The sequence below is a fragment of the Phaenicophaeus curvirostris genome, chromosome 4 (genome assembly GCF_032191515.1).
Source record: "Phaenicophaeus curvirostris isolate KB17595 chromosome 4, BPBGC_Pcur_1.0, whole genome shotgun sequence".
Taxonomy (NCBI): Eukaryota; Metazoa; Chordata; class Aves; order Cuculiformes; family Cuculidae; genus Phaenicophaeus; species Phaenicophaeus curvirostris.
Genome location: NC_091395.1, coordinates 4797671 through 4821887, shown reverse-complemented (window position 1 = coordinate 4821887; position 24217 = coordinate 4797671). Strand labels below are relative to the sequence as shown.

General features: G+C 39.3%; 1 protein-coding gene across 3 annotated transcripts in view; it reads right to left on the bottom strand.

Annotated features, from left to right (window-relative positions):
* LOC138719758 (bifunctional heparan sulfate N-deacetylase/N-sulfotransferase 3) overlaps nucleotides 1-24217 on the bottom strand; it is a 59665-nt gene that overhangs the window by 2968 nt on the left and 32480 nt on the right. For 2 of the 3 annotated variants that reach the window (XM_069855153.1, XM_069855154.1), the window contains exons 6-10: nucleotides 11138-11320; nucleotides 9080-9176; nucleotides 8107-8230; nucleotides 5447-5621; nucleotides 4586-4756 (exon numbers count right to left, since the gene is read on the bottom strand). In XM_069855153.1, coding sequence (XP_069711254.1) covers nucleotides 4586-4756; nucleotides 5447-5621; nucleotides 8107-8230; nucleotides 9080-9176; nucleotides 11138-11320 — 750 coding nt within the window. The remainder of the gene's footprint in view (nucleotides 1-4585; nucleotides 4757-5446; nucleotides 5622-8106; nucleotides 8231-9079; nucleotides 9177-11137; nucleotides 11321-24217) is intronic. The other variant, XM_069855155.1, reaches the window with a different exon arrangement.

Sequence of the window (24217 nt, the reverse complement as noted above, 5' to 3'; positions counted from 1 at the left end):
AAGTTTAATTTAAAATTCATTATTTCAAGCTTCAAACTGGAACTTCCATGTCTGTCAGACTCATTCATTATATAGAGAATACTGCCCTAAAGAATGGTAATTGGTTCAGTTTTAATTGTCATCATCGTTCATGACCTGGCAGCAGGGTAAATGGCAATTTAATTAAATGTGAAATGATATTTAATTGGAAGCTGTTGTGACGAAAGAGAAATAGCAGTGAAGGATCTAGAAAGATAAGAAACATTGGCAGGAGATTGAGTGAGATTTGTCCAGCCAAGAAAAAAAGGGTATTAATGGCTAGAGAAATAACCTATAATTCTTATAGTCACAAACATATACTTATTTATGTTACAGCAATGTTGAAAACCTTGTCACTGGAAACGATCAGAAAGATAGAATACAGTAGGCAGACGTTAGGTAAAATGCCTTCCTTCTAAACCCACACAACAACACATACTTGTATGAAAAACACTTCTTTGAGAACACGAATAAATGCAGATGTTACAAGGACCTGATGCAGGGATGTACATAGATTCAGCATGCGCAACACATCTCTAAGATAACCAGGTACTGGTAGGTTATTTCTTTTTCTTCTTTTCAAGAGCTTGACCATATACACTCTCAGGATCGACTACTTCAGACAGAGCCACCCTTTCACCTGGAGCAGGATCTTCAGGAAAACAGACCCTACCCACTGGTGGTGCTGCAAGTTTCCATCTCTGTGACTGCTGGAAGAGAAGCAAGGTCCCAGATGGACTGGGCAAGCATTCATTTCCTGTCACAGAGAATTCTCTACTTTTTCCACCGTGCTTTAGTGACGAAAAGGAGAGGGGAAATAGATTTGCAGATGGTTCAACAATCTCAAATTGTATGAAATGCTTTCAGGATTGGATGAAACTTTCAGGCTTGCAAGACTATGTGGTTTCACAGCATAATCAAAGGGAGAAAATATCTTTTCTTTTGATCGGTCTTTGGAATTACCCGTGTATAGCAGATAGATTTAGTGATACAGATGAGTGGAAGTATCAGGCTGTTCAGAAAGCAGCAGCTTATTCCAGAAGTCTTTGCAATCAGATGCATGATGACTGCCTGAGTTCAAACCCACTGAACTCTCTGTTTTCCTAAGACATAAGCTTTAAAAATAGGCTTCGTGGTTTCTGAAGCTATGAAATGGTGCTTCATAGCACCAAGGTCAAAAAACCCATCCCTAATAGGGGATACTTCCATCTGAAAGAAAAGGAATGTGAATTTCTTCCTTCACTATTTAAAAACCACATAGAGATACATATCTGTGCCATTCCCACTTCTGCTGTCCCCAACCACACATGTAAAAAACCCTATTACCAGTGGAAATTCATTCTAATTCCTGACACTCCCAGGGACCTGGCAGCAAGAAACGCTCCTTTCTCAACCTGCAGGGAGGTTGTAAGGAACAGAGGCAAAATTTGTCCTTACTGGTATTGATTCATGTCCTGATCTCAGGAAGATGTAATTCCATGAAATTCTTCAAAATCTAAGGCACTCCATGTAGCAGTGAGGTGGAATAATGGAATAGTGTAATTTTTACAAAGCAGATACCTTCATATATAATGCAAATACCATAGATGAAGTATTTTGACTAACTTTACAGCATATTGATCGCTTTACAGTAATACTGCTGACAGTTGACATTGTTTAAGTCCTTGCTCCCACTATGTGTAAGTTACCTCGTGTCTTAAAGCGGCCAGGGCAGTAGAGGAGCAAGAGAGACAGTTTGGAGAAGAGAACAGCTTAGAAACAGCCTGAATCCTTCAGCTTCAGACTGGCCTTTTAATGACGGCTGTTGCAGAGTCAGGCAGATTTCCTACAGAGCTGGCACATGAGCATATCTTTGGCTCATGAAGGAGTTTGTCATAGTAAGTCCTCTTTTCTTCCGTATAACTGCATTGAAGGACTGAGTTGCTGGGGGGAAATGAACTTCAGAGACATAAGCTTCCTGAACTTACAGAATCAGAGAATGGCTTGGGTTGGAAGGTACGTTCAAGAACATCCAGGTCCAACCCTCTGCCATGGGCAGGGACACCTCCCACTGGATCAGGTCGCTCAACGCCCCATCCAACCTGGCCTTCTCAACTTCTAGAAATCTGTCTTTGTGGCCAGACAGAAGATGACATTTTGTATGACTTATGAGGTAATAAATTAAGTAAATAAAAATTCAAACATTTGACTCTCAAATTTACAAAGTACTCTTAGATTTGAAAATTCTTACCATGTAAGACAGGTGTGCTGTTACCACTTTTATAATGAAATGGGGAATTTTACCTATTCCTGTTGCTACTTTTATCACTTCTGCATGTCTGCTGACTTCATAATGGACATTAAGACCTCAGTTCAGTCACATGTGTAGAGACGCCCAAATTTAAACAGCGTTAAAAATTAGAGATAGCCTTAGCTCCTCTGAGCGAGAGCTCTTTTGATGGAAGACTGATTTTTTTTAGATAAGGCTGTACTTTTAAGCTGAGCTGATTTTAGGTCTGCTTTTTGAAACTAGTTTGGATATGGCCTACCGTATAATGTTGCTTTTGCAATGCAAGTTCATCCCTAGTACCTTTACAGTGATAAAATAATGCTACTAGGGCTGGTTCTTCACTGAGAGATGTAAAACCTGGCAAAAAAGTTGTATGACAATGCATATTGAATATTGACGGGTTACTTCTGGAGAAAAGCTAATGAAAATATAATGCAGATAATTTCATATGAGTACCATGATATTACAGCATTGTGTGTCTCAAAGTCTGTAAAGCTGCCCAAAAGAGACTATGTGGAGAATAACACCTACTAGATGCATCAGAGCTTCCTTGGCACACTCTGGGAAAACAGAAGGTGCAGACTTCAGCCAACTTGTCTCAGCTAAGCGAGTCCTGGACAAACAGAAGGTTCAGACTGCAGCCAACCCTCCCTAACTAAAGCAGTCTTTAAATGCTGGATGGGGGCTACTGCCAGACACAGTACTAATGCCAGAAAAATCCATTCCAGAAGTAAATCTACCAAGCAGATACTGCTCATGTGATGTTGTCCGCCTGGTCTTGTACACCACATGTTCTGGGCTTAGGATGATCTTACACAGGGCCAGAGGGAGGCTAATGATTTGTATGTTACATGCCAATGGAAACTTGCAGGGGAGTCCGGTTTTCAGGTTGTTTATGTGCTTACGTGTCCATAAAAGCACACCCTTTGAGTCTCAAAGCACAAAGAGAAACTGGTCTTTGCATGAAGGATACATTGAGGATTCAGGATCACTGATAGATACCAAATGTAGATGATTAAGAACACCAACACGCCAAATTGTTTCAGTGCATGAATGAGTCCCAGTAGGGGCTCTGATATGTAGATGCACTGTCATGGGCAGCAACGTATGAGGAATTTCCAAAACCAAGGTGTACAAGAGACTCAGTGCTTTGACAGTTACAGGAAAGTCATGTTAGACAAAACATGTACTCACCTGAAAAACTGGTGATACCTGAGATAGCAAACAACCTCATGTGCACAAAGGCTTTAACTATATTGCTAACTAAACCCAATGAAGACAACTTTTTGGTCACGAGGCCAAACAGCACAGCATGACCTGGATCCATGTTGCTAAACTCTCTCACCTGCAAAATCAAACTGGTTGTGTCCACACTCCCTGAGGATAATGGTTCCTGTTATCAAGGAAGAACCTGTGCTCCGCAGCTGCTTGGCAAGAGGCTTTTTGCTATGGGTCCAAACTGTGCCAGAGGTGTGTTAAAAATCAAGCAGTATGAACAGCAGTGGGACAGTGTGAGCTCCTGCACAGGTACAGGTTTCTTTTCTATGACAACCACAGCCTAAGGAGGTTTACATGGTGGGAAATTACTGCATGGAAGGATCGAGAAGTGGGTGAAGATGCTTATAGACTTAAATATTAAAGGCATTATAAAACCCCTAGATCACATCTATTTCCTTGTGGTAATCCCCACTTCAGATGGAAAAAGTATTTTTTACACCCTAAAGGGTTCAGACACCAAAACTCTTCCATGACCCTTGCAGGAAGGGCAATATCCCAGATACTTCCCTTGACGCTACCTGATACTTGCTGCCACTCAGAGTAGATAGAAATATTATTGAACAGCTTTCCTTTATTTTCCTTCTGTTTTTCTTTTGTGAACATTGATGAAGCATCTGATATTAAAGACACCACAAAGTACCGTGGAAGAGAGAAGAAAGAGCCAGGAATACAGCTACGAAGCATGAGCAAATGAAAAACAGCTCTAAGTTAAAGGCAGTTCAGAGTCCAAGAGAGCTCAAGGAACACCAGTGAAGTTTCTTGAGCTTCCAGATTATTGTTCTTATTTGTTTTGCAGAAGCAGGTCCCAGCTGTAAGGTGCTAAGACATGACATCCCTAGCAAATGTCAACCAGCTACTTAGAACACAGCTATGAATAATCATAATAAATGTATTAAAACATGCTCTGATATGTCTAGGATACCCCTGAGGATCAGTATTCAATAGACAAAACTTTTGCAAAGGTAACCTTTAGGATATTATATGTATGAGATTAGGATGTCAAGTTATGGTCTTATTCACCTGATAAGGTGGGAAGTAAGTTAGCCATCGTTCGATATGTGTAGCGTACCATCCAGGCGCTAGACATCTCTTTTGGAGAGCTCTAAGCTCAGACGGAGCTCGAGGTCCAGCTGTGATCACCTGATAGAAGCTGAATTTTAGAGCTGCAGGATCTTCATGTGATCGCTGATGCTGTAAAAAAATTTACATTGTTGTAACTTTACAGACCACAAAAGCTGGGAAAATAAAACAAGACTGGTTGGTCTCACTGACCTGGCCTTCCTGACCTTGCCATAAGTGATTAATTACATTAAAAGTTACTTAAGAAGTCCTCATCTGTAATAATCTGTTGAGAACACTGGGATAAACATTGTACTAATAAATATTGTATCCAAAGAAATCAGAAGCTAGACTGACACTAGAAACATAACGTATAAAAGTTTATTTTCGATAAACTGAGTGGCAGGTTTTGTACAAATGAGTCAGGCATAATAAACACAAATCATAAGAAGCTCTATTTCTAGTAGTTTCATGTTTTCTTCTTCCAGCTTACACAATTTGCAGAAAGGCAAATTTCAACACTGATTTATGACGATCATGCTAATTACATATATTAACCAGGTAAGTAAGCAGTTTTATATGCTTACATTACAGGCACAGTTTTGAAAAGGTGGTTTCTGATATTTAAACCTTTGAAAGATTTTTATGTTTACCATTGACAGATACCTGAGCCCATGGGTGATCGTACATGGTGCACTGACCGACAAAATAAAGATTGTACTATCCAAACCCTTTATATAAACATTTACTGAAAGGACACACAGAGAGGATTCAAGGTGGAAACCTTGAGTTATGCCTGCTCGTGTCCTTCAAAATGCATACCTGATACCAGGAATATGCCCGATCAGATGGGTCAATGAGGATGGTGATGATCTTGGCCTTGGGGATAAGGGAAGCAGCTCGCTTAGGGGCCTCCTCAGAATGGAAATAGTTGGCGCTTTTCTCAAAGAGGAAGTCAGTGGTGACATTAGAAGGAGTGGGGAAGAAATCCATGTACCTAGGAAAGCAAGATCATTCTCAGAATTACCTAAAAGTCACACAAGGGTTGACAAAGCTGTTAAGTATGTTTTTCTAGAACAATCAATTAAAATAATAGCCTAATTGCCAAATAAAACTAAACAGAAGATTTCATATGCTTGATCATATTTTACTTGATACTAGCTTTCTTCTCTCTACATACAAGTACACATTGCAGCTATTTTTTGGTACCTGGATGAAAATGTTGTAATTCACCTATCTTCCTAAAATTAGTGAATTCTCACTTTCCAGTCAGAACAAACTCCTATCAAACATAGAAAATGAGTTTTCCAAATTTGACCTTTTGCTGACATCAATTACAATGCAATATCATAAGAAAAGGATATTCATTATTAGAATTGTTTTTTCTCAAAAGAGAAAAGAGCTTGCTTATGTGGGGAAGATACAGTGAACTCCCACTCCCCCTGCAGCTTCATCAGGTAAAAGGTTTCTAAGCAGGGACGGCATCTTATTGTTCTAAGAGTCAATTTTGGAGGAAACATAGGTTGTCTTCCTCTTGTTGCTTGTTTGGATTTTTTTTTTTTTGGTGAGCTTTCCTCATCTGTTATAACGTTACCCATCATTTCCGGCAGTCTCTTATGTCACATACTTTATCCACGGCCCTCAGACCACTTTTCACTATTGCAGGGGAAAAGCATAAATGGGAAATGTTGATCTTCTTGATATTTCAGTTAAACTTCGTATCGATAAAACAAATGCCATTTAAAACAAACTCTTCTGAAGATCATGCTTAAGGACTGAAATTTCTTGCAGTGCTTACATTTTGTTCTATTCATAGAAGTGAGCTACATCAAACACAAATGACATGCTCTTTTTGGCTTTGAAATTGTGAACATTGCACCCAAGGCCAGAAGACACGGCAGGATGGAACTGACTGACGCACAGGCAGTTTTCTTTAGGACGCAGATCTCACAAGATGATGAGTAGCACACAGGCACGAATTACAAGGTACTTGGAGAAAAGGAAGGACTCTGCAGTGGTTTAGAGAAACTGAAGTCTGTGACACTTGATTCTGAGATGTTGATTATGAGTGACTTTTATGTATACATACACAAATACTGCCAAATTATTGTTTTGTACCTCTGTGGCACATGAATGGATACCTGTTATCAGAATTATGCAAGTGAAGTGAGCTGGCCTTCAGATGAAGGCACGGGGTATGTAGCACAGAGGTACAAATAGCCAAATTGGTGCTGGAGAGGGAGAACCTGCCAAAACGTTGCATGAAGCTCCCAGTGGCCAAGCTGTACAGACCAGGTACATCCTTTTGATGCACTGTGTTAAGATGAAAGTAATCTGACACATGTCTAGCAGACAAATGGTATCTGTGTGTTAGGGAAGCAGATATGGCAGAAGGAATGAGAGGAGCAGCAAAGTGGTCTTCTGACAACATGACAACATGGTTTTATGGAAAAGCTGGCTAGCTGTACTCAGGCTGTCTCCATCAGTACGGACTCGCTATACCCTGCTTGCATCCTCTCTGACTTCAGAAGCCTCCACAGCAAGGAGTCAGCTTTCTAATTTCCAGTCATTGAGCCAGCATCTCTGTATTGGCAACAACTGGCTGACTCACCACATTTTGTAATAAGAAGCTGCTGCAACAATTATAACTGTAGAAACTGAGTGACTTACAAAGAAATTGGATCTGAGGTATCTGCGCTCAGACCATGTAAGTGTTTGCCCTGTTGATGTTTTCGACGAATACAAAGTCAAAGGCAAAACAATTATTTTCCCTTAGGAAAAAAACAAGACAAAATTTTAACAGTACTGGTGCTCCCCAACCACTACAGCATGGCACCACTTTTCATCTTCTAGTGCTTTATACTGCAGCACTTTCTGAAAGTAAGAGAAATCGAGAAGGACCTTCTAGGAGTAGGTATGCCCAGTGACTCCCCAGCAGCCACACAGAACACGGCAGCAGGGATACATATGCATTTTTAGCACCACTTACCCTACTGGGACACCAATGTTCTCCTAATTGCCTGATCTTTGAAAAACATTTTGAGAGGGTTTCCTTATCCGCCTTTTACCCAATTACTAGTCTAAATCCTGTTAGAAGGAAAAAAACACCTTTCCTCGATCATTTTTTCTCTTACAGAATAAGATTTCCAAGAGGAACTTATTTTTTGCCTCCATAGACTCAACTAACCACCGTTACTGTGCCAGCTTCAAAGGCACGTGTAATAAGAAACACACACGTTGGTACTGTTTTGCATATATTAATATATGGATATTTACAAGAAAGCCTCACAAAAGTTAGTGCATTTACGATATCCTGTAGTAAGATTGTTATTCACTTACATTTATTTATTGTTTTAGAAGGATACTGAAGGTTATTTTTTTTTATCTCACTCTATATACAGTTACCATTACCAACAGTAACGTCATTTTTGTATTGTTCACAATATATAAACTTTTATATTTATACTAATAACCCATCTTACCAATCAATCCCCCTGTGGTAGTTATTTCTATTAAAGAACTGTACCTCCTCAAAGGTTTTTGGGCTGGGGGAGTTACTAATGATGGAAGGATGCATGATCAGGAACAAATACAAGGCTGTGGTACCTGCAAATAGGAAAAAAGGCCCGAGATTAAAAAAAATACACACACATTTTTTTGAAGGGATCACACCCGCAGATGGACTAAACCAGCTTTAACCCATTTCGTTTCAGCGAGGAGGTATCAATTTATGTCCCCTACGAATCTGTGCCTTCTGTGCTTTTAAATTAAAAACCTTTAAAGATCTGTAAATAGCTAACACAGAAACCGGAGCGCCAATGCTGAAATCTGTTTTTCACACTTCTAATAACTGTGTTTTAAAAATAATTGTTGCTTTTATGAGACTGTCATAAAAATAATTTAAGTCTTGCACTCAATAACTACTGGGGATTGGTGAAGGTGAATGGAAGCACACATTCAATTTTCTGACTACAGAGAAGAAAATAAACAATTACGTTAACTTATAAACTACTGCAACCTTGCAATTCAAACTGCCCATTAGGAAGTTATTGACAAAATAAATGCCATGAAATAAGTTTCTATAAACAAGACAGCGCAGGACAGACAAAACCATGCAGTTAGGAATCTACACCACTTGCAAGAAGGCTGCCCTTTCCTCCTCCCGCTTTGACAAGATCTTGCCAGTCTGGTTGAGCTCTTTATCAGTGTGTTACTCATTCTGACATAAAGCCAAAAAAATCCAGTGCGCACCCGAACCCTGCATGTTCAGTGTGTGTGCTGCCTGCTGTTTTAACTTACATTATTAAAATATATTTGGATGATAGCTGAAAATAAAAAAATGCCATTAGATGATCGTGACCTCTACACAGCAGTTTGAGAAAAAAAAGTGATTAACTGGTATAACTATTTGAACTTAAGCATAGCCCGTCTTGTTGAAATACAATAAAATCTTACCAGTTTTCTGGGGTCCTACAACCAAGAATTTTGGTAATCGATCACAGGTTTTTTCTTTAGACCATATATCTCTGTGCCGTTTGTCATCACAGGGGTTCTGAAACAGAGAAGAGCAACTAAGAATTTCCCTGGCAATTACACCTGATAAGGCCTTCCAATTATGTTTATATACATTACCAGTTTTTCATTAATGTACAAATACTCTTACCAGAAAATATTATTTTCCCTTATGACAGAAAACCATGTTATGTATTGAAGAACGACTTCAGTGGTTCAGAAAGGTATTTACAATGTAATCAGGCCAGAACGTGTATCTCTTAAGTAGTCTAGGTTTGGTTTTTTTTCTGATGAGACAAGTATATTGAAGAAATGTGGTCTTCATTCTACGTATATACATATATTCATCCCAGCCATGCAACAGACCCTGGGATAGATCATTTCTCCTATGAAAAGTCAGTGTATTTGGCAGAATTTTGCAGAAGACAAATTCCATCCCACGTACTGAAGATGTGGGAATAGTCCAAAATCAATCAATCAATTACAAGTTAGGAAGACTTGAAATTGCTAATGAGTTATCTAATTACTGTTTTTTTCTTTTATGTTAAAACAGCTACCACCCTATACATGCTGTAGTTTTTAAACTAAGAGTAAACGAATTATAACTTAAGGCTTTCCTTTCACAAATACATATTCTGATCCTTCAATTCAAATCAGTACATAATATTGAATATTGTTTTTTCATTTGCTGTTTTAGAACTGAAGGAGTTCAGATTTGTTTTAGAAATGCTATTTGCAAAGTTTTTGATATTGTTTGGCAGTACTGCACTAAGATGATGGGAATTACCAGTCTTCTAGTATATTCAGATTCACGTGCGTTATAGACAAAAGACATTCCATTCAGTATATATTAGTCACTGTTACAGATGCCTTTTCTAACTAATTTTAATTTTACAAGTCATTTGGCTGCAAGCTAATTTCCATCTTTAAAATTCATTCTCTTAACATTATGCAGAATTCTTGACTTTTCTTTCCCCTAGGTGAAGGTTTTTTTCAATAACAGCATGAATTTCAAGACATATATTGAAGTCCAAATTTGAAATCTCATACTCAGATTCTAAATTGGCAGTTCAATACCCGACATTAGGAAACATTTGACTAAGCAAGCTTAAAGACATTTTTATACTTGATCTGGTAAAGATTGCTCCTTAGAATACTATACTTATACCGAGCCACCTCAAATGATGCTATTTGGGATACATATTCTCATGGTAAGTACACATGTACCTATAGCACTCAGACATTCTACCAAATTGGCTGCACCATCAAGATGACACCATTCATCACTTAGTGCAGTGGTTTCTCTTTAGGGACTGTGCTCATAGCAATGGGCTTAAGATGCGTCAACTGCAAGGTCAGCGCAGGCTTCAGTCTTAGCAGGTCTTCACATTCCTGACAGTTTCAATTAGCTCACACATGAATGGGATAATCGAGCAGCAAAGTTGATACCTTCCACATATTAAGTGCTCGCAAACTTGCTTGGGCAGTTCTCAGTCTTTTGTGAGTAACTTTCTAACCTATCTAATCTATTTCTACTTGACTAGTCAGTTTTAGCATTATGGTAGCCATGCTCTTAATGCTCTTTTCTCTTTCTGGATGCCCTCCTCTCCTCCCGTACTTGGAGGAAGGTTCATTTCTTAAATGGCCAAGCGCTAAAATATCCTGTGCATCTCTTTGTCAAATGCTTCATTCCTGTTAGTTCCAAAAGGAGAAGAGAAATAACACAAGATGCCTTTCCTGCACTTCCCACATTTCTAAAAGCAAGTAAGGTCATTAATAAAATGAACTAGAGATAACTTTAATACCATCTTAATACATATTAATTCAACATCCTTTCTCTATGGAGATTTAAGCGACAGAGAAAACAATCACATACACTGTAGCTTCAGTAAGCTCTTTTGTGGGACCAACTAGTAATGCTTTTCTCTACAAGAAACTGAAACAAAGAACTTAACAAAACCCACCATTTTTTTCTGCTCCTTTGTCAGCAAGCCTGCCTACCTGCCACAGAGGGTCCTTTTGCTCAGGGAATAGTTCAAAATACTTGTGAGCCAGCTGAACCGGAGGAAGAGTTTGCAGTTTCAGGTTTGTCCAGGTATGAACAAAGTTGGCCAGATTCACAAAGGTGTATAACCCCAGGCGGTCATTTCCGTAATTAGACAAATGGGTCATGAAGATGCTGATCTTTAGAGAACAGAATAAAGAAAGCAGACGTTGACTCCTTGTGTCACTAGATGGCAGTGCAACCACAGATATTAAACATATAATTTGCATTTTCTCTTCTGCAGAACCACAATCTGCAGATTGACCACAATCACATAGATCTTATTATCCTTGCTCTTGGTTGAATTGGATCCTTCTCAAGTCAGCTCAATGCAATCAATGAAGGAGATTGTGGAACAGGTACTCTGACCTCTGTGTGAACTGGGATATGCCATCCTGCCTTGGGGTTGCACAGTATTTCCATACTCCTGATGTAAATTTATGTAATGAAGAATGCAGCAAAATCAATACCCGCAGTTTTGCCTCAAGTGGAATACAAATGCTATATTAAAAGTGTGAATTCTGGTTCTGTGGAAGAGCAAAGAAGTCAGACAGCAAGAGGAGAGCTGACCTCTGTTGCTGTAAATTACCTCTTGTTGCTATAACTCTAACTTTTATAGGCTAAGTAGCTCATCTCTTCTAAAAAGCTATTCTGCACTGGGCAAACAGTCAAATCATATGCAGAAACAAACAAACAAAAAATCTGGATTGAGTATTTTCCAAATATTGTGCATAAAAACACTCCCAAATAAGAATAATGAAAGCTCAATATCCCACAAGTTGTAAGCCTGCTTGTATTTTGCTCTTCCAACACTGTGAAATTGCTACTCGGATAAATCCTTCCTGCTACATCCCTTGGTCCAAATGCACTCTCACCCTCCCGATGGAAGCAATACTTGCCCCGAAGGTTTCTCATGGGAAGGACAGTGTGGGATGCAGGTCAACTATGCTGGATACACAGACTGCAAGGATGGTGTCTCAGGAAGGGTTGAAGACCAAAACCTTTGTTTTGCAAAATAAACCATTTCAAAGTAATTTTTCACTGAGGAAACGGTCTGTTCTTTAGAAATGCAACTCTCTTTATAAAGAAATCTGCTAATACCAGAAATGGGAAATTTCTATTTAAAGTAAAGCTTGATGTAAGCCACTTCAGAAAGGTGTATCATGGCCAAAATTCTCAAAGTAGTTCAGAAACTGAGTTAATGTTTTGTAAAAGAATTCCACCCACCAATTTAAAAAAAGACAAAAGAATGAAAAATCTGAATCTACAACTGCATTCTTTTGTTTCAAAGTATTTGAAACACTGGCTTCCTTTGATATAAAACATTCAAAGCTACTGAACTTTGATTTTTGAACACTTAACTGTAACACTCCAGAGTACTTGCTGTGAATGGAAGCAAAAAATGTATTTTATTAATAGTGCCATCTGGTGACACCTCTTGGCTTATAAAGTTTAAGTTGGCAGCTTCCGTTTCTCTCAGTCAAGTAAAATTAGAAGATATACACTGATAAACCATTAGGACACAATCTTTCTCTTCAGACAGGAGTGAGATTGAAAAAAAGCAATCCCAACCCTCCCTTTTAGGCAACTAATAATGAGCATTTTGCCAAATGTATAACCTTTTCAAGCTTCCTTTTTTATTTCAGTTCTCAAAGCAGGAACAGACCAGCCACAGGACTACGCTGTTCTCAACAAAGACACAAGCAGACTGTTTCCATAAAAAAAGGTTAACTTGCTTTCTTGACAGCCTCTTTCTTTCCTACATGTGGGCTGACCTCTGACACTTAGAATGTCAGTTCGCCTCCTGGCAACTCCTTACCTGCCAACAACTCCACCACTGCTCTGGAGGAAAGAGCAGGAGAACTTGAAAAAGATAGCTGGTTTGGGGAAAAATATGTATTATTCTTTTGCTGGATGGAGTATCACTGTAATTTTAAGAACGTCAGAGTGGAGGCGGAAAAACTGATCGGACGTAGCATCGTAAATAATTTCCAGCACATGAAACTGTCAATGAAGGGAAAAAATATAGCAGAGACCCTAGTTACCATTTTATAGCTATTTTTTACATCAAATACTTTACCGTTAATTATTCATAACAAGAACAAAAAGCGCCAAATTCTGGTTTAAAACATAAGTGACTAAATCTTGTAAAGAAGTCCATACTTACTATAACCAAACTCAGCATCACAGAATCATAGAATAGTTTGGGTTGAAAGAGGCCTCACAGATCACCCAGTGCCACCCCCTGTCACGGGCAGGGACACCTCCCACTGGATCAGGGGCTCCAAGCCCCATCCAACCTGGCCTTGAACCCCTCCAGGGATGGGGCAGCCACGGCTTCTCTGGGCAGCCTGGGCCAGGGCCTCAACATCCTCACAGGAAAACATTTCTCCCTAAGATGTCATCTCAGTCTCCCCTCTTTCAGCTTATAACTGTTCCCACTGGTCCTCTCCCTGCACTCCCTGATAAAGAGCCCCTCCCCAGCTTTCCTGTAGGCTATGATCTCATACACAACTTTACGTCGTAGAAAATGTTTCCTTTGCTTCCCTGCAGCATCCAAAATATTACAGAGCAGCTGAGATTGTCTTCTAGGAAAATACGAGCAAAGGTTTCTCTCCTCCTGTTCAAACACTATGAATTCCTACTAAAATCACTACCACTGTCTGTGTAAAATTGGCAAACTACAGTCCTGTGCTTCATTGAACAATAAAATATTGCTAATCTAGGGCCTAACTCACCCCATCTGACCTGAGAACTACTTACTCCTGCTTGCAGCTGCAGAAGGTCTTTCCAGGCTAAGCTAGCAGCCTGTGTAACTAACAGGAGCATGATGCTGCACTAGCCACATCCATGTTTCTGAGAAGGATCCTGGGCTACTTTATGCACCAGGGATCTCCACAAGAGCTGGGTCACAGTATGCAAAGTCAACCTGCCAGCGGCTCTTTCCTATTCTAGGGGCGTTCCTGAGAGTTCGCCAACAACAGCGACACAGCCACGGCGCTGGGAGAGACGTATGAGCGGATCCTCCGGTTTCCCTGGCTACAAGGAGAAAATGACATCCAAGTACCATTTTGAGGGCTCCCACCTTGGCACCAGCCTGGCTGCAGAGGCTGGCGTGCTGCTACCCACGGCTCTGCTTTCCCACCAAGCTGTGCAGAAGGATGGAAACTCGTATCGCTACCCTTCCCCTTGCAGATGTGCAGTTTCATATCAAGACAAAACCTAATTATTACTTTTTGCTTTCCGTAATGAGTTACAATGCCAGTTTTTGTTCTACCATACCACATTCTGTTTCGTTCAAACAAGTTCTAACTAATGAGAATGATTACTCTTTCTGTGCCAACTCATAGTTAGCATGCTATGTTATTAGAGATTTATTCTCTTAATACCACAGACCAGGAGATACAAAAGGAATCCTTTGTGGGCATCTCAGAAGACTGGGTCTAGTAAATAACACTATTTGTTCCGTATTCTTGTACCTCTGGGAAATGCTTTAAAAAATAAATAGAGCTTCATATATTTCTTTATTCCTTCTCCAAAAGGGAAGCAGCTGTGAATGGATTTAAATTTACTCTAACAAGCATTTTAGCCTCCCTTTCTGTTAAAAAAAGAGCTTATTTGATTTTATTATTTCCAGCCCTCTTCTGAAATAATTTCTTTCAGGGCATCTCAGCATTTTCTTTATCTCAGTGTAAGAAGTATCACCCCTTTTAGCTGTTCCTCATAAACAAACTATCATCTTGGTTGCACTTCAATGCACACTCTCCACAGGATTTAATATCTGTCACGAGGGGACAGAAATGGAATGCAGACGATTTTTAAAATCATAGTTTGAGACTAAATCTGGCCTCTGGGCAGCAGTTCCAAGTCTTGCTCCCACCCATCTCTGGATCAGAGCAGCAAAGGTGTTTTACTGCCTTCTCACAGAGCAATACAGGCAGCATATGACCTGCTCCTTTCAGCTTCTCTGTACTCCTTCTTCCTCAGCATGAAAGGGCAGAAGGCTATTTCTGTTTTGCTCTCTTTCCAAATCCCTGGTTTTATTTAGGATTCTGACTAGTACTGTAGAAACGTAGGGAAATGAGGACAAGTGCTCAGAAGAAATAGCTTTTATCTTTCTGAATGCTCATTCTGTGCTGCATATTTCCTTACTACAACAACATTTCCCAATTAGAGGCAGTAGCTTCTAGGTCAACAAATTAGAGTTGAGACCAAGACTGAGTTGCGGCTATTAAGTCACATGTATCAGGAAAAGATGAACCAGCATGATCTAATTCACGTATCAAGAACAGAAAAAACAATAGATGCTTGACAGACAACTTACACGAAATGAATAAAATGCAGTGAGTAACCCAGCTTCCAGCAATGGGTATTATTTTAGCAGGCTGGGCATTCAAAAAAACCCCACATTATTAGGATGCTGCACCTATTGAAATTATACAATAAGGACACTACTAGCTAAGCTTCTACAGTCTTGAGAACAGCTGGTGTTAAGAGGTGCTTGCCTCCCAAGGGAATGATGTTACTCTTCATCCCCAAGCACGAAAAGCCCCTCTTCACAGCTGCTGGATGTGCCATGTTTATGTTCCTGGCTTCTTCCCCCTGGAGTCAAGTGGCCTCTATTTTTAGAAAAACAGGGATGAGAAGAACCACTCAAAGACAATAGGAAAGACCTTTTTTCCCCTTACCAAGCTCCCTGGGAATGGTGAGTTACGAAGCTTCCCTGAGCTGGGACAGGAATGTTTTATGGTGAGCCAGAGTAGCTGCTGTGATGGAAAGCAGCTATCTTTGTGCTGGGCAACCTGCAAATATTCCCACTCCCTTCTGTGTATCCCAGTAAGTATCTTGGTTCACACTCAAGCTCCACTTTATGCAAAATTTTTGCAGATGAATAGGTTGCACTTGGACCTCACTAATTTTCTCTGTGCTTCTTTTCCATTTATACCTCTTTAACACTGTACCAGATCAGGAGGACTTTTTGATTTGATTTCAGTTACAGTGATAACACAGGAAAGAAAAGCAATGTCTGCAGCAGAGTGCAATAAATTAAACACAAAAGCCTCTGGAACAGTAAAAAGCCCATCAAATAGTAAGCCAGTGGTCTTCAAACATTTTTGATTGCCACACCCCCTTTGAGCATGCACCCCCACTATATTTATATTTATTTATCAATGAAATATTTCTAATACTGGGGTTCCAATATTTTCTTTCCACGTTCAATTGGATCATCTTGTGTACCTCCCCGGGGGTGCACGTGCCAGACTTTGGGGACCGCTGCCCCAAGCTGTTGGGACTGGCCTGTACCCCAGGAGCAGAGAAAAGACTCCCTTTTCAGGGGTTAGCAACATCCTCTCTGGCAGGCATCGGAGCAGGGGAGGCAGGATCAAGACTTGTAGTGACACTGATTATGTTATACAGATTAATTATTATATTTATATTTTAAATCTGGAACTAGAAGAGAGGGTATAAGAAAAAAACTGGTAATAATTTCTAATGGACTGGGCACATCTTTCATTTTTTTTTACCATAATTAAATCTATTATAGGCAATCCAAATTCACACTATTAAACCAGTCATCAGAGTATTTTTGTCATGGGTACTGTGTCACACTACAGTCTGTACAACAACATTAAAAGGCAGCATCGAGGCCTCCCAACTCAATGAAGTTAAGTACAGTACTTTGAAATGAAGGCAAATAATGATTGACAATTAATTATGTGATCTCTGCTAGACACTACAAGCAGATGCATTACCAATTTAGTATATTGCTGATATTTTAGCTACTGAACAAATGTTTACAGGCCACAAGAGTATGTTCAACTCTCGGAACACCTATATTCCAATTAATGTGGCACCGTGAACTCTGTTTGCAGTTCTGATATTATCTCCATGTTACTCAGAACAGTTTTGTTTCAGGTATTCAGAGACTCAGTAACAGCTGGTCTCGCTCCATTAGACTAACAAAGTGATAGAATAATGAATTACATTGCAGGCTATGCTTGAATATGCATTTTTAATAGTTGAGAGATATTTGGTTTAGACGCGTGTGCTACCAGAAGAGCTGTCCTCAATTCCATCATGGACAGACTGCAGCTTGCAACACCCTTTTTCATTTTGGCGGCTGCCGTGGATCTCTCCACTTGCAAAGACAGCAAGGCAACCAGTTGAATTTGACTTACATAGCAGTGTCACCACTATAAATATAATGGACTTGGGGAAGATTAATAAGATAAAATTACATATCTGGTGTACTTCTGAATTATTAATCTGACAGTTAGGAAACCTGAGTTTATTTTCAGCTGTTGCAATGGCTTTTTTTTTTTTTTTTGGCTTGTTACCCCTGTGACTCAATTTCCCAATTCACAGTACTGTCCAAAAGATGCCCTTTACTCATAGCTGTAAACCACTTACACAGGGCTTTCCTTTACAGGATTTTGTACAAGGGCAAAGTGTTCTTACTGCCCGCAATTTACAGTTACAAGGCATCATCTCCAATTACATAGCTAATCCTGTCCGTTCCACAGTCTTTGCAGGCTGCCTGTTCATTTAGGGTTTTTTATACTTTGGCTATTCCATTCACAAAATACTTGACTCCGGCTTTTATGGAGGGTTTTGATAAGCAGATAGGAAGGCAAGGAATACTTGTTTTGTAGTCAACCAAAATGCTTGGCAAAACTTACCTCCTCCCCGCCACCCCAATTCATGGCAACTTCCCTATTGTCTGAATTCCCAAGAGTCCCTAAAACAGGCACAGAAGGCCAGGGAAGAGATGAAACTATTGACTTTCTCACTTGCCCATGAACTGAACCCACTGGAGAGGCCAGGCTGTGCTCCCAATGGTGCTACTGTGGGATGCCTACGATGAACCCAAGCATCAGAGCTCAGGGAGGTGCTGGCACATCAATGCGTTTCTCAAGCATATTTGTCACCTTTCCTGCCTCTCTCACTCAGTACAATCAAGTATGAGGTTGTGCCAAGTGGGACAGACAGAAAGGGAAGATTTGAGCCTGAATGTCTTTGTTTCTGTATCTTCCTCTGTAGTCCCAAAGCCTGAGTATTCTTCTTGTTCAGGGTCACATTAAGATACAGTAGGTTCTGCTGATGCTTGTAGAAATCCTCTCATTTTCAGTGCTGAAGGAGATAATTTCTCCCTTGCTGCAAGTCAATTAGCTTAATAACAGCTCTACTCACTGTAACTTGGGAGAGGTAAAAATTACAGGAAAATAATACTTAGAACTGAATGCACACAAAGATTACAATTATTCTAAGATCAATCAGACACAGGGCCCAAACCATTAACAGTCTTTCCTCTTGATCAGTGCTGCTGTAACCATATGGAGAACACGCAGCTGGCTACACATTAGTCTTATTGTTGGGTTGTCAACCAATTGAAGGCTTGCACCAAATTCCTCTCCACAGGGTATTTTCCTTTTTCTTTAGATCTACAGACGCACAGCACTTTGTAAGGAAGTGCATGTAATGCAATTACTGTATTCTGTTCTGTTTGTTTTTCTTGGGGGTAGAAAAGGTATAGAAGGTTTTCATAAATTGCCATTTTCCCTTAAACGTTCATCTTGTAGAACAGCAAAGTTCTCAATCTGTATCTTCCATTCTGTTCAAAGGATATTTTAGGACTGAGTTATACGTGCATTCAACAAAGTTAAACAAAGACACCTTAGCTTTTACTGATGCTACTGGAAAAGAGGATCATACAATATTATTTTAGACCATGTTGAAGTCAGTCTTAAACTGAGAAAAATTGGGTTTACTACATTAGTTAGATTTTAGAACCAAAATATATCTTCCACATCACCATTTGAAAACTAAGCCAAACAGATTAATACATCGGAATAAATTTCTGGAATAAAATCTGAAGAACAGGTAGTAAGCAGATGAGAGATTCTCCGTTTCATGTGGATCTGCATCCTGAATTTTATTTTTCTTATTGAAACTTTTCATTTAAAGCAGTAAGTTTGAATAAAACTAATAGGTTTTTCCTGTGTTTGGCCTGTTTATCTACTGCAGCTTGCTGTCTATAGAAGCAGATGGTACCAGATAAACATGAGGAAAGTACAGGATACTTTACAGCTGGGAGATAGGTGAAAAAACATTCTCTATGGAAGTCTTCCCTCATTTCAGGGGTTACACACAGCATGGAAGTTTATATGGAAACCACATCTTGCCAACTACTCCAGGCACGAATATCCAATCAAATTTAATTCTGTACTTCAAATACCGGTAAGTTCTCGATGTCAAAAACACTACCTTGGAGGAAGATCCCGATACAATTCTCATTTAAATTCTCATCTTTATTCAATTGGCTCTGGCCTTCTGTTTCAAGGCAAGTAACAGGAGGTCATTGTCTAGTTTCTTCATGCAATTTCATATTTGCTTCCGTTTGTCATCTCTCTTCAAATATAATCAAATCTTGATCATTTTTTTTAATTTCTCTCTGAACTGGAATTTTTCCCTCAGTTCCTCGTAGTCCTCTTCAGTCAACTGTTCCCAGTTCTGCCCATAAGACTAAGTCTGCCGTTCAGCATGGATTTCCAGAACTTCATTACAGAACACTACATTATTTTCTGCTCTGTTCCTTCAGTGCCTTAAAGAATAAGGAACATGGCTATACCTATGTATTATTCCACTAATGGGAAGAAAATGGGAAAAATTCCGCTGACCTCACTGTGCAAAATGTGCAGATCCACGTTAAGATTACTGATTTGTGTACATTCAGGATTCCAAATACACAAACTCATAGATAGGAAACCTTTCTCTTCTGTTCCTTGGATATAACATGCTGTTCACAATAATGCTTTTTTTAAATTGGCTTAACTACAAGCAAGTTATTTCACAGAACAGAGAACTCATTTTTCTATTGTCTGTGCAGCACCTTGTAAACTAATGCAGCATTTGCATCCGCTTAGGTTGCCGCTCATGCAGCCTTAAGGAGAACAAGAGCTGTTCAAGACGTTTGCCTCTTACTCTGCAGCCTCCATCAGCCCCGTGGGACGGGTGAGTGAATTTCGAGTGTTCACCTGACAATAGCTGCTCTAATAGCTCATCTCTAATAGCTGCTCTCATGGGAGAACACGTACATCATTAAAGAAAATGCTGCAATATGCAGCGCTGACCTCAGCAGAATGCTGTTCCAGTCACAATTTTTAGTTTTCCTGGAAAGATGAAGGTTGCATAGACTTCATGTACACGTATTATCATTACATGTACAGCCTACTCACCAAGACAGCCAGATTTGCTGTGAACCTGTTAATTACTGAACAGAACTGTTGTATATCAAATAAATTTGCAGTAGGTAGCCTTAGTTACTGAGTTAATCAAGTTTTGGTACTTAAATCCATTGCAACACGTGCAAGCTAAAAGCAGCTCATTTGTAAGTTAGCTCTCTGAAAACTCTATTATATCAGTGCTTTTTGAACCATTCAGGTCTCAGTTTTTAAATTAGCTTGTTTAATTGCACATGTTCCACATCAACTGCCTACAGAAACAATGGCTATGGCAGAGACCAGTAAGCAGTACAGATGTATTTTCACAGAGAAGCAATAGTTACGCACGTTCCTAGTTGCAGATGAGGAAAATACGCAGTGGCAGACAGAAATAAATACTCGGGTAGTTTTTACAAAGGCACGTTCAGTTCAGCGATGTTTAGTTTGGCTTGGTTCTTAGGTCTAATTATTTTCAGAGCAGTTCAGAATTATTGATAGATTCTTGCCAGTACTGATAGAGATTTATTAGCACAACTGTGAAGTGACACAGTTGATGACAGTACCTACCTCATCACTACATAGAGCTGAAAATCCAATCGCTCACTTCCTTCATCATTTACAAGACATAGTTAGGAGACCAGTACAATTGCATTCTAAGAGACGTGTAATAGAAATCTGCTTTTTTTTTAATCCGAGAACATCACTGAACATTGCAGATAGAGATGGATAAATCTGAAGGCACTGAAAATTCTAGCAAGTATATCAGGAAGAATACTTGCTAAAGCGTTTAAAGTTAGTACAGTGCTAGGAAAAACAGTAACAATGCAGAATAATAAAAGAGAGAGCGCTCTCTGATTCGGTAAGACACTAATCACTAAAGACCTCCACTATGCTTGTTTTCGTTGTGGCTTTGCTACAGAATCCCTGGCTGAGTTAGTTATACAGCCTCCCTCTAAGTCAATTGTTCAACTGCTAATGCGGGGAAAATAATGCCAGTACACTAATAAGAGAGGGCTGCTGAAGCTGCTTGCTTTCTTCCCCCCATAAAACGTTTTGTGCAAGATCTTGATATAGCAGGATCTTGCCTAAGGGCCGCTGAGCTCAGCAAGATCCTTAACTTAAGACAGACATACAAAATATTACTGGAAGAGTAGACGGGGTGTTATACTATTGCTTGGGCTCTTTTTCAGCTTGGTGGCACTTGAGCTTTCTCGATGCCTTATGAACACAACAGGCATAGCTGTCAAGATCACTTTACAGCCACCATCAGCTTGCAATCGAACCAGCAGTGCAGGCAGATAAATGCATACCACATAAATACAGCTTGCCAGCCACAAGATTAGCCACTGCAACGAACTAATTCTTAGTTCCCATATAAAATATAAACAGCGGAGATCATTTGCAGGGCAGGATTTCCTGATGCTTTTCTTACCTGCAGGACTTCTGACTGTACAATGCCCTGGGAACACGGCAATAATGCTGGTTCTCATGTCAAAAGCTTACAGATGCACATATGGTCCTGTGGTTCTTTGTGGTTTATTCTGCAGACTGCGGTTGATCTAGCACACAATAAGGAAGCAGAGCCTCTCTTGTGAATAACTACCACTACAGAGCCAAGCCACAAAGGAAATTTCGGCTTCATTCTTAGGGACAATTATTTCAGTGTAAGGTAACGCAGTTTCTAAAGACTCAGCATAGTAACTCACACCGCAGAAACTATATTCACTAAAAATCCATTATCCAAATTCAACCAGGAAATGTAATGAAGGTCTTTGTTAAGATTTACATTTAACTTACACCCACATTTTTGATTTTTGGAAACTAAATACTTATGTACTCTTTGTTGAGAATATTATTTAGCCGATACTGTAATGATTCCTAAATAGTGTTTCTTTGTAGTTTTACATCAGCAAAAAAGAACATTTAGAAAATACCTTATAACAGAATGTTTGCATCCTCTTAAAAGCTGGGTGTTTTGCTTTAAGGAATCTCAGCAATTTTAACAAAAACACAGGAAAACACAGGAAAACACTTACAAACTCCAAAATGCCACTTTGACAAATTCCTACAGCTACTTCGTTTTCATTTTATTGCCTAATCTTGGCCCAACTCTGATTTGCAAATTATGGTATAAATACATGTAATACTTAAGACACAAAGATGCAAACCCTAATCTCTAAATTGATTACATGCCAGGCTAATGCTTTTAACTTTATTAAGCAGATATTTAAAACCAGGCACATCATCTTTTCAAAGGCACTTCTTAAAAGGGTTGCAACAATTTGTCTTGGGCAGGCTTTGGTCTGCTATTAATTTACAGTTGAACTTAGAAAACAGCGCATTTAACGCCTGTTCTTGTAGCCTGTGCTGTTTTGGGGATATTGTATTTCCCAGAACTAGGTGATCATGCAGTCTACAGTGCAGTGCATAAATCAAGGTTCTAATTGTAATATGTATATATATAAAGACATTACTGTATTCACATTCAATGATGTTAGGCAGGCATGATCAAACTTTTAGCATTAACACCAATAATCATGATGACTGCTTATCTTGTCTTCCCCTCCACTCTCTTCATTCTTTTAATCTGAAAGGCTTGTGCCTCAAGCAACCATGTCAAATTTTGCTGTTGTAAGGTGGTGAGAGAGTTTTTGGCTAAGTTGTGGCTGTGTTTCAATACGGAATATACTCAAAATGTTACTACGTGTCTTCTAACTCTAAATTAAAATCCATATATTGCCAAAGCATTGCTAAGGTACCAATACCCTCCACTCAAGGAATTTTCCAGGTCTCACCTTTGCTAACATGCTGTGCCTGCCATGATATATATCATCTAAGTTAGCACTGGGACTACTGCCATCCTCTAGAAGGGAGACCAGATGTGTGCTGAGGAAGTGAAGTTTTTATTTCTTCATTCTGCTATGTGAATGTGAAAAAGGGGAACAAAAGACAGTAACTGCTCTCAAAGAGCCAAAGCTACAGCCTGAAAGAATCTGAGGCTTGAAAAAAGAGACCTGCATATAAATTGCTGAAGTAGCTGACAGAAGCTTTTTTCCTTTGCACTTGCATTAAATTATGGATGATTTTAAAAGGGCATAAAAATATTTAGCCTATTATTTATTCCAAAGGATTTGAGTCAAAATATGGTTTGTTCCCTTTGGTGTTCTGAATAACAGAGTCCTAGTGATTATATTTGTATAAAACAGCTTTTATTTACATTTTGTTCGGACTTCAAATGAAAAACTCACCTAAAAGCTTGTCCAGAGGGTCAGTTTTGATGCAATGACCTAATCCCATGCCACTTTGAAGTACTATACCGTTCTCTTCTGTTAGTATTCCGTAGTTTCATAGCCTCGTTTGTTGTTTATTCTTCCATTAAAGATGAATTAAAGGTTAAGCTGATGTATTAACTAAATTGTTCGTTCACTTAGGTCTTTTTTTTTGAAGTTATTACGAATCAGCAACTGAAAATTCTAAACACAGATTTAAGCACAAGCACTTCTTGCTTGCAACTTTCTCAAACCACTGCGTTCTCAAACCCCACACTGCCGATTATGAATTTGGCAGAGTAGGAAAATGGACTTCACCTCAGCTACTCGTCTCATAGTAAGATCCGTTCTTTATGTTGAATTCTTTTAAAAAACTAAATCTCAGAGTTCTTATTTTGTGAAAAAGTAAAGAAGAACAAGAAAGGTTGCTAGTTCTGCGTTACTAACAAAACAGTTGTCAAAAAAGCAGACATTATCTTTGCACCACTAACAGAACATAAATAATATAAGATCTTAAAGTAACTGAAAAAGCAGAAGAGCTCATTGT